Raw genomic sequence first — 11,406 nt, 5'->3', positions numbered from 1 at the left:
TTTAAACTGCTTTGCTGGGCAACCACTTTCGCAGAGTGGAATGGTTCCTAATTCTCAAGCTTTTAGAAAGCGAACAAGTTTGCAGCCTTTAAAAAAAAGGGGGGGGGGGGGGGGGGGGGGGGGGAAACAGTTATGCTTAAGACATGAAGGTAGCAAAGCTGTATGCAACTTTCATGACCACAACAATTTAAGTCCACTATCGTAGCCAATTTACTTCTTCGCTGCTGCTGCAACGGTCTTTACTCCATCATCACTATACGCATGAGCTTCCTTCACTTTTTTGGAAGTGATGATCACTAGACAGTGTGTGCATACACTGTTTTTTTTTTTTTCCATCTAATCTTGGTCAACAATGTCGTATGTTTGGCTTGACAAATGTGTGCCGAAGACGCTGGGTAGTTGCCGCGTGGCACACACACGAGCGCTGGGCATTTTTTTATTCTTTTAACTGTGGATGCGGAAGTCAAACGATTTGGTAAACAGCTTCGCTGTTAAAAAGAGGCCTCACTTTTTGGCATGCAGTGCCGATGCTGCTGCGGGCTCAGAGATGCACGTGCCAATGGGCACATGAGCAAGGGGCGTAATGGGCATGCACGTTTTTCGTATATTGTGAACGTTGAGCCTGCACCGGCTCTTGCAGCACCCTCTAAAAGCCATTTTACAGGCCGCTTGAATAGGTGTTCTTAGTTTACCCTGCAGCGCCAAGGCATTAACCAGGGAAAATTCAAAAGACAATGCAAACAGCAAAAACGTAAATGTACAGTCAGCTGCTTTGTCACTACTGCAAGCCCAGAAAATGGAAAAAGTTGGGTATAACAGCCAATCCATGGCAATGCCTGTTATGAGAATTGTAGTTGCCTTCAGAACATCTCCAGCCACTGCTCACGTACTAGCCATAACGGTTGCACTCTTCTCAATTCCGGTTTTACAATTTCCAATTTATAATGGCCAATTGGACCAGCACACCCATACTGTGGCTGTCATTTCTGTATCTTGTAGTCTATGGTTTTTAAGAGATCAGATTTTAAGTGCTGCTGGCCTTGAGGGGAGGGGGGTGGGGACAATCAAAAGCACCAATGGCAATGAAAATGCAATTCATGGTAACAGTTTATTAATTACGAAAACATACAGGTAGCAGCAAACAACAAAAGGAATTGACAACGTGAAACAAAATGGTTAAAAGTTAATCTGATATCCAAAACGTATCGGTGGCAGTAAACAAACTATGAAAAAAAGAAGAAACAAGAAAAAACAAACAGTTAAATTTAAAGGAAACGGGTTCCTTGACAATAGCATCTGTCAATCCTTTGCACTCTTCAATCAATCAATAAGTTTGTTTGACATACACAAACATACAGATGTCAAGAGCACGGACAAAAAGCCTTGCATTCCAAAAGTGGGCGCAACTATTTTACTTCGGGGGGGTGGACCTTCAAGCACCGTGGAGCGCGCACATCGACCGAAAAGGAGCAGATGTAAACAGCAAACAGACAGAAAGAAGGCGCCTAAATCTGGTTCCCAACTGGTGTCTCAAACCACCACCTCCTCCTCAAGCTGGGCCCCAGAAGAGTGTCTGCACAAACAACGTCCCACCTTCAACATGACCAATACTTCTGGCATACATTGTGCCCCATTGCTAACCCCACCTCTGCGCAACTGGGCTCAGGTAGCTGCAAACCAGGGATCGTCCACAAATAAGGCATCAACTTGGTCTGCACCCTGTAATTTGAGACAACGCAAAACACTTTAGCCACTTTTGCGTGTTCTTTTGCTCCAAGAAACTGACTGTCTTTCGGTTCACCTCACACACTACAATGTGTATGCATGTCCAACGATACTTACTTAGAACAGGGAGACATGGTAAACACAATCACCCAACGCCAGGGGCCAAGCTGTGGTGCTCATGGACAGATGTTTACAGCGACAAAAAGCCAACAAAAGCAACTTGACGGGGTCTGCGCCACTTAATGTACAAGTCACGCAAAATTATAAATACAAATTGTAGTGCAGGCCGCGCATGCATGAATATTGCATTTATACATTAAAAATCAAATAGCAATCAGCACCACCACCTTATCTAAGGGCATACAACAACACACATCTGCTCAAGAGTACACATCTACTCGCAGCCTGCACGGAAAAAATATACGCAGTGTCTAGAGTGTCATCCAATGACACTCTAGCTGATCGCTGCAGGCATGGCTAGAGTGCCGTGTCATACTACTCTGGATGTCTAAACATGCAGCACGGTAGGTTAGTGCAAATATTCATGCAATGATGGTGGCCGCAGGCCGAAGAACATGCCTACTTGGCTGCCATAGATACACGTGTGGCAATTCGTGAGAATTGTAGCCACCCTGTACATTTGTGGCACATTCTGTAGCAGAAGTTTTTGATTTTTTTTGAAGTCAAGGAAGGCAAACAGATTTACTGTCTTCCCAAAACCCCATTCAACTGCCTGGCGCACGGTGCTCATGGTGCTGTTAAAGTTCTGCTGCTGTGGGCTCAGGGATGAGCCTGCATATGGCCGCATCAGCAGTGGCCGCAACGGGTACGCAGGGTCGCCATATATCGTGTATGTTGTCCCTTGCACCAGCCGTTGCAGCTTTTCGTACAGCCCACTTTCCCTCAGCATACCTGCGAAAAATGCAGACAATGAGATAGCGTGTTAGTGCACTCAACTCCCTTCTGGAAAACAACTTTGTTCAGTCGCACAAGCAAGGCTGCTCAGACAACCATGCATGTACAGGATTGCGCAGAAGTAAACGGAGCACGCAAGCGGTGGCCAAACTGCATTGCTGCACCGCGTATGGGTGCCGACGGGAACCAAGGAGCGCCGGTCTAAAAGTGCGTTCGCACTGCACTTGCCGCCCTATCTGATATGTTTAATTACCGCTCTGCTGGCATGCCATATTGGGCGTAACGGTCTTCCAAAGGCCTCACTGCGCTATAGTGGGGCGCACCTTGCAAACACGGTATTGCTATGCTAAAAATGAAAATTCTGTAATCATACTATATCCGTAAATGGCCATGGTTCACTGCGGAACGGGCAATGTGGAAAAGCCAGCTTACAAAAACCAAGCTTACACTGATTTTTCGTTAGTTGGCTTCACCTTTAGGACAGATGCGTTGCCAGAAGGCATTTCTGCAGGGGCAATAAAAGCCTCCCTAAAATATGGATGTCCTAGTACCTTTTTTTATTTTTATAAGGTTTATCTATTTGTCTATACTGGGAACTGGTTTTTTCCGTGGCAGGAAAACCTGCTCCGGAAGGAGTGTGAGGCGATACCACACCCAACTATAGTAAACTGTAGGTTCTTGACTGAACGATTAATTTAAATTTTCAATACATGAAAATAATTTGCATGTTTTGAAACAAAAATCACACGAAAATGGTTTACTTTAATAATTTACGTGAAAGTAATTTACATGCTACAAAGCACCTTCCACCCTAATGGTGTCATGAATTCTGCGGGGAAATGAGGCGTACCTATGAGGCGTACCTCACCATGCCCTGACTTCCCATTCCGCCTTTACAGCCAGCCACAAATAGTCGGCGGTCGTCGTGGTGAGGTAGAAAATTTATTTCGTTTCCCCAAAAATGCTCTCTATGGGGTGCAAGTCGGCCCCATTCAGAGGCTACTCGTACAGCCGGACATCGCGCTCTTCCAGTAACCGCTAAACAGCTTTGAAAGTGCGGAAGGGGCTTCGATCTTGTTGTGAGATGTAGCACCCCTCTTTGAAGGGCCCGTTCACGGCATTTGGGGATGAGCTCATTCTCGATGACTTGGCAGGATGTGGGTGGGTTGAAAAGGCGTGGAAGCCTAATTAGGGGGCCAAGGCAGTTCCTCGTTACGGTTCCCCACACATTCACGGAACACCGACTGCTGCTGAAAACCTGGGACACATGCTCGATCTAAGAATTGTCGGAGCAGCTGATTTTCATACATTTTTGTATAGTTTTGATAAAACAGAAATGACAGCCCTTTTCAGTAACCAAACTCCCTCCATGAAAATTTCTGCCGCCGATTTTTCCGCACCCCTAAAATGGGGAATCCGAGATATATTCAGCTTCGCTGTAAAAAAGATGAAATCTCATTGCAATTTGGAGGGAAAGAATGCTGCCAATGGTCTATAAATTGGATAGTCTAAATTTTGTGAGTGGCAATTTGGTCCTCAATGATGATGATGTTTGGAGTTTAATGGCGCAAGGCCAACTAAGGGCAAAAAGCGCCAAACAATAATTTGGTCCTCAATGCAAATCTATTGGCTGCATGATGAAGCTCCTATCGCATGACCTCATAAGAGCAGCTACTCGACTGTCGGCTACGCAAGAAGCTAGCACGTTCCAGGGACATGGAACGGCAGTACGCAGTCATTCACATCCACACCCACTCGAAGGGGCAAACATATCAAACGGGCCCCCAAAAGGGCAGAGAACACTTGCGCATTGTGTGCTTCCAACTGATTCTGGGAGGAGAAAGGAGCTAAAACAGCACCACACGTGCATAAAGGAGTTGCACTACACCCTCCTCCACATTTGCAGCCAAGGCATGTGAAGCTATCACCCAAAACTGGCTTCAAAGTGGTGCGCTCAAGTCCCTTTATATTGAATGATTGGGTCGTAAATCATTTATAAGACCGCATGCTAAGCCGCTGAAGCACCACCCACACAAGACGATGTCATAGAGATGGGACTCATACAGGCGGCAAAGATTGCGATACGCAAGGAAGGCGGAAGGTGACAAGCAAGGGCACCTACAAAAGCTGGCCTCTGCTTGTAGGTGATGTGAGTGTTCATAAACCTCATCGGGATGTCACGAACTTGTGGCGGTGTGAAAAAATAATCATCAAAAATGACAAAAACAAAAGAAATATATACCGAACCCCTAAAACTACACATAATAAATTAGGAAAATAAAGCCCCTAAGATTAGTTATGAGAACGCAATGTTAAGCTTTATCATGCGGCCGTACCTAAATATCCGAAGCAAAGTTATCCAGAACCATTAAGACTTGGGACGTTGTCCATTTCTGTTCACGCACCCTCAGAAATACTGCCCTAATTGAAACAACTATCGCTCTGCTACAGAGTCGGGCAAGGAGTTTTTAACAGCGGAGCTGCTCTACGTCTGGGCTTTACGGCAGCCGGGTGTAACGTCGCATCACGCTCCTTCTGAGGCAAGTTTTTCAACCCCCCCCCCCCCCAAAAAAAAAACATCCCAGTGAGGATAAAACAAAATCATAAAAGTGGTCCAACGGCCTTCATATTTTTCATCAGAAGACGGCTTATGTTTTCCCTAAAGTGAGTCTGCTAACAGTGCATTTGCGCGTAGAGGTGAAGCCGACTTTCAAAAGATCGGTGTAATCTTGGTTTTTGTAGGCTGGCTTTCCCACACTGAGTGTTTCGCCGGGAAGCATGGTTACCTATTTGTGAAGGTGAGAGAGAGAAATCCCTTTATTTTACGAGCAAGTTGGCTTAGGAACACGTGGCTGCGGTGGCTAGGGCGGCGGCTCGGTCAACCACAGGTAGCTGCACCCCCGCTTCCGAGTGGCCCAACAAGTCCTACCACTGCTCACTGCTGCAGATGGCTAGGTGGTGGAGGGGGGGCGGCGGCGTGAGACTTGCGAGGACAGGCCACATGGTGTGAGAGAAGGCGTCAAGGCAGTCACAGAGAAAGTTAGGGGAAGGGAACTGAGAGGAATGGACCTTGTGAGGGAAGGTATGACTGGCGCAGGAATTGGTCTGTGTGGGAAGGTACAACTGGTGCAGGAATTAGTCTGGAGGGATCGCCATAGGCGCTCCTAAGCGTTGGGGAGGGATGTGTGGTCAAGGTGGATAGCGACGGCGGCAGAAACAGTGATGCTGTGTGACTTCTTCACATGAGAGAAGTCTATTGCGGGCCGACCGAGAACCGTGGTGGGGAGCAGGAACAACCCCAGCACGGCTAGTATGTTCTCGTGCTGCTTTGTTGCCCGCCTCAGGTTAGTATGATTACAGAAAACGGCTCCAAATTTGGTGTTATTGAGTCAGTAGTGAAGTTGTAAAACGAAAAGTAAATGCCGTCTGCTGGCAATACATGGCCATCCACGGAGGGAGTTGGGTTACAGGAAATGGCTGTAAATGTTGCTTTACCGGAACTATCGCGAAATAAATTATATGACAATGAGCCACGAGATGACTAACATTATGCCCCACAGCTCCACTGGCCATCCTTCATATAGTAGAAGGGCATTGAATTTTTTTAACCGTGCGTGTCGAAACATCGGCTAATTAGTATTTTCTTTACCTTGCCATTGACATAACAGCGCCAAAGGCGTCAAATTCAAAGCTGTAGAAGATTCTCGTGAAAAATAGCAACGTAGGGTGCTCTCCCAGCCCCCTGCTTCGAGAAAGCGGTTGGTCCTGCTTTTGGCCGAAAGTATGGACGGCCTGTAACAAGCCATAGGCAGCTGGTTCGCAGTCACTGGCAGCCAGCGTGCCCGCAAGCCGCCACTCGTGTCTTTTTCATTTAAAATAAGAAATTGGGACAAATGAAAGATTTGTCTTTGTAAGGTTCTCTTCGTTACTTTCATTCTTGGACAATACGGTCACTTTACACATCTCACCTTCGGGGCATGCTGTCCTCGAGACACTGAATTCGGAGCTTTGCTCGGTTGCTGGCTGGTTAAAGGTCTCTGCTTCAGATTACGCAAAGATGGCTGTAGAATGAGCTGGTCGAAAACATGGCAATGTGTTCATATTTCTTAGTAGCTGAAAATCGCATTATTGTCTACAAAGGTTAAACTTTGTGCTCATGCCCCGATACCACAAGTGCCCTTTACCAAGCACTACAAGTGTCCTTTGCCTTCGCAGCTATTGTGGTCTACACCCGACGACAATAGCTACACTCACCAGCATCATGCCTGTGCCCTGGGTAAGGCCCATCCAGTTCGCACACTATGCCATTAGCACACATGATGGCCTGGTACTTGACTGCATGGACCCTTTTGTGCCCCGAGAAGTAGATCCTCTGCTCCACGGATGGCCGGCAGATGGGCCTTGCAGTGCCATCCACAAAGCCCCAGCAGTTTGTCAATGCAGCTCCTCTGTTGTGCACAGCCTGCAGTGAAGAAAGTCTTAATTAAACACGCAATGCGAGGAAAGCTTGTAACCGTACTAGCACGCACAAAAAGAAAAAAAAAATGCCAGGTCGGCTGCTTAACACAGGAGGATCTTAATGTAGTCTTTATTGTTCTGAAATTGAAGAAAGCTTTCAAAAGGTGGACCTCACTGCATCGCTGCTTGCTATGAGCCACCTTTTTGAAGTGTCATAGCATAGACTACAATGCAGTGCACGGAATGTAATTGGCAGGAATGTGATCCTCGGCTCCCTTATTTAAAGAAGTGTCATGCCGGACGGACCCCGGGTTTCTGTGTTGGTACTGACTACAGTGACGAGGCCCGTCGCTTTAAAATCTGCACTACAGTAACGGGCCCCCTCATCTGTTCATGCACTACACGTGTTTTGCCAGTCAGTCGTTCGCACGAGCTGCCTGGCGCATGCGCTGCCTGGCGCTTGTTTATGGAAAGGCTGTGTCTAGCGTTCCGTCCAGAAGGAACGGCAGCTGTCACTAAATTTCCGTCCAGAGGAAACACAACTCGCTTTGAGAGCAGTCTCTCTTGATTTTTACCCAACCGGCCAAACCGCTACCGCTCACTGACTAGCCAGAATCACTGTTAATTATTAATCACTGGTAATAATTACAGGAGATCGGGCGTAACTGGCGATGGCTACGTCGGCCTTGGCTCCAGTGAGCGGGAGCGGTTCGGCCGCTTCAGTAAAAAACCAAGACCGACTGCTCTAACCGTGTGAATGGTTTTGCTGTTACAAAACGCTAACCACGCAGCCACACACACACACACACACACACGCACACGCACACGCACACGCACACACGCACGCACGCACGCACGCACGCACACACACAAAAAAAATACCACGGTGCGAGAATCGAACCACGGACTGCAACGTCCGTAGTCAGCGGCAGAACCACAACACAAAATCACAGAACGAGAAGCGGCGGCTAATCGGCTGGTTTTGATTTTGTTATATTGAGAGGGCCCCGTCACTGTAGTGATTCTTTTAAAGTGACGGGGCCCCGTCACTGTAGCGCAGATTTTAAAGCGATGGGCCCCGTCACTGTAGTCAGTACCTTCTGTATTTCATAACTTGGCGAGTGCAATACACCACGCTGAAGAGTAACGTAAGCAAGCATGTACTAACCTCGGCCAACTCCGGGAGGTCGTCCACGGTAAGCCACTGATGGGAGTTGAGGTCTCCCAACAGGTGGCCAAACGTGGTCTCGACGTGGTTGAACAGATGGTTCACCACACTGGACATGGACGACGAATGACGACCGAACATCGGCTCTAAGTCCCACCACCTGTTGGGGTATGCCAGTCGCCGTAGACCCATCAGGAGTGCCTCCTGGCCCGAAACTTTCACACCTTGGCTGCTTCGGATTACATCCGGCACTCTCAGTTCCCCCTTGAGCAAGTCGAGGTGCTGCTTCTCGAAGCGGAACATCCTCCGGAACTCCTCTTCATCGAAGCTGTTGACGTCCAGCAGGCCGCCGCTCGATTTGTACTGGCGTGGCTTTGGCTCCCGGTAGCCGAGAAAAAGGTCTTCCAAGTCCGCCCAACTCAAATCTAAATACAAAAGCTGGTCACAAAGGACGCTGGCACGGGTTGGCCTCAACTTAGGCATCGTTCAACGATGAGGAGCACTACAGGAGCACAACACTACAACGATCAGGAACACTACAAACAACACTGAATAAGAAAAAAAGCTAAAACAAACGGTGAAATTATGCACACCGTTGAAAGTTATGTACAGAGAAAAGAAAAGAAAACACAATAGAAAAGACAACTGTGAGAAGTGGCGCACAGAAATGAGTACCCTGTAGCCCAGTCGAAGTAACTAGCCGCAGTACTGACATTGGATTGTATTGACTTCATTATGCTGACGCTCCAATATTTTGAAAAGAAAAAAAATATTTTAACTATACTTGCTGCATTATTAGTTGCATTGAAGGCAAAATATAGTACACCCACTAAAGTATTTGAAAATTTTGTAATTTACGCCTTCCGAAAGCTTTGCTCGTTTGCCGCAACAGCGCTGCGAGTGAAACACGCAAAGCGGCCGGGGAAAACGCTATACTAAAACTGGTCTCGGGCAAGCGTGTTGCGTTTGGGTTCCCCTAACTTCTTGGGGGCCCCAAACGCAAGGGCCCCCTATTCTAAAACTCCCTAATATGCAGTTTATTCTCAGTTACACGAGAGACGCCTGTGCTTTTCTACCACGTTAGCGGTGTACAGCTCGTCGTGTGAGCTAGCTTCGGGACATAGTGATGTGATAGCCTAACGTGTTTTTTAAGTGCGAATGCACTTCTTAAGCGAGCCTGAATCGTCCGCCGCCGTCCGCATAGCAACAGCTGCGGGTGCGCGCGCTCCTCGTCTTCCTCGTCTCCCCTAGCAACGGGGGGAGATGGGCGCGCGCTGCCTGGCCGCTGACATGGCACATACCCACGTGGGGGATCGTCCGCCGCCGTAGTCCGCATAGCAACAGCTGCGGGTGCGCGCGCTCCTCGTCTTCCCTAGCAACGGGGGGAGATGGGCGCGCGCTGCCTGACCGCTGACATGGCACATACCCACGTGGGGGATTGGCCAGGAATCGGGCGTGAGAAGGGCTAATGCACCCGCTTAAAGGAGTACTGACACGAAATTTCAAAGCTGAGATCCGCTCTAGCAACAAGTACAACGACAACACAAATAGGTGTCTGTGAATAAATGCATCTTTCTTTCTTTGTAGTTGTGTGTGTGTGTGTGTGTGATCTCTCTTTCGCGAACATTACCGAACCGCGCAAATTCAACTCGTGCATTCGCACTTTCACATTCTTCCCCTCGGGGAAATGCGGGGAATTTTTTTCCTTTTCTCGCTATCTCTTTTACACTCTCCTCTACCCTTCCCTCTACTCCCCTCCCCCTGCACTGGGTTGTATGCAGGTGAGCTCCCTGCCGTGATAATTAATATTGTTACGTGGCGGCAAGACTAATAAGACGAGCGATGCTTAGTGGTGAAGCGACCTATTTACAAAGGGAACGAATCTACTTACAATGCGGCCAGACAGCTCATTGCCGTCGAGGTGGCTCCCCCCCCTGGAGCTATGTGCCAGTGTCCACTTCTGCTTCCCGTAACAATATATCCCCGGTGCACTTCCTCATGATGATGACGATTGTTATTGGTTTCCCCTTTGAAGCGGGGTGATGACATGTCATCTTACCAAAAAGGACTAATATACCCATGTTTTAAACTCTTGGTTTAATACTAGCGCTGCTTAGGGCAGGCACAAAAAGGCACAAAATTTTTTTTTCTTCTGTTACAGGTGGTAACTGTCCTAGGCAATATTCCCCTCTCTGCTTTTCGTCCACCAGCATTCTAATCTTCTTTTCGTCCCCTCGACAGCCTTGACGTTAACTTCCTGTGTGATACCCTTAAATCCTAGGGCTTCTGGAAGCCCAATATTTCCTTCATGTAGATTTGGATGGATACCCTCACATTCTAACACTATGTGCCGCATAGTTTCTGTTTCTTTTCCGCAGACCACGCATACCCCATCAATTTGTGAATACTTCCCCACAAAACTCTTAGTTCGCAGGCAACCTGCTCTAGCCTCAAAAAGCAAAGCACTGCCCTGGGAATTATCGTAGAAATTTTCCTTTCTGATGTTCAATTTCTCAGCCCTGTACATCTCTAACAACGTTTTAGCTTCCATTTTTCCCCTCCATTTATTCGTTTCAATCTGCCTTGCCTCTTTTTTGGTTACTTTCTGTGTTTTGGATTATCCACTGTTCTTTCCGTATTTCATCGTTAGCCTTCTAGTCTTTCTTAACCACTGCGTGTACACGCTTTTCAAGTATAGGTACCTAAAAACCTTAGCTGCCCACCTTCGTTGATCCATTGCCCTCTACCTCATCTCAAAGCATATTTTACTCTGTGCTTCTCTAACTTCAAACGACGCCTAGCCCATATCTCCCTGAACTGCTTCGTTAGTTGTTTTTCCATGCGCGCCTAACGCCAAACGTCCTACCGTTTTCTGGTTTGCTTCAAGGCCTGATATAACGTCCGATTTTAAGCAGAGTACAGCATTCGCAAACGTGAGACCCGGAACCATTACTCTTTTCCACATTCCTCTTACTAGTTCATATTTGTTATACCCACAGAGCTCTATGCTTCATTAGATTTTTGTCCCGTGCTTCGCGCTGTTTCGTTAAAGTTATGTACCAACTTGCCCAACTACAAACCCTGCTGCAGCTTCATTAGAGCTGCGTTTCGCTTTCCCTTAACCTTACGTTGCTCCTCGT

At 47.6% G+C, this 11,406-nt stretch overlaps 1 protein-coding gene across 1 annotated transcript; it reads right to left on the bottom strand.

Moving 5' to 3' along the window:
* Positions 1–1,076: 1,076 nt before the first annotated feature.
* LOC144154752 (uncharacterized) lies at positions 1,077–9,003 on the bottom strand. The gene is made up of 3 exons (XM_077685872.1): positions 8,267–9,003; positions 6,895–7,102; positions 1,077–2,637 (listed from the first exon to the last, which is right to left on the bottom strand). The coding sequence occupies exons 1-3, from the start codon at positions 8,747–8,749 to the stop codon at positions 2,255–2,257; spliced, it is 1,074 nt and encodes a 357-aa protein (XP_077541998.1). The 5' UTR covers positions 8,750–9,003; the 3' UTR covers positions 1,077–2,254.
* Positions 9,004–11,406: the final 2,403 nt, after the last annotated feature.

Source organism: Haemaphysalis longicornis, unplaced genomic scaffold (assembly GCF_048455015.1).
Source record: "Haemaphysalis longicornis isolate Haplotype H1 unplaced genomic scaffold, Haemaphysalis longicornis Haplotype H1 scaffold_1, whole genome shotgun sequence".
Taxonomy (NCBI): domain Eukaryota; kingdom Metazoa; phylum Arthropoda; class Arachnida; order Ixodida; family Ixodidae; genus Haemaphysalis; species Haemaphysalis longicornis.
Note: the sequence above shows the minus strand (reverse complement) of the source record. Positions and strands in the feature narration are given on the sequence as shown.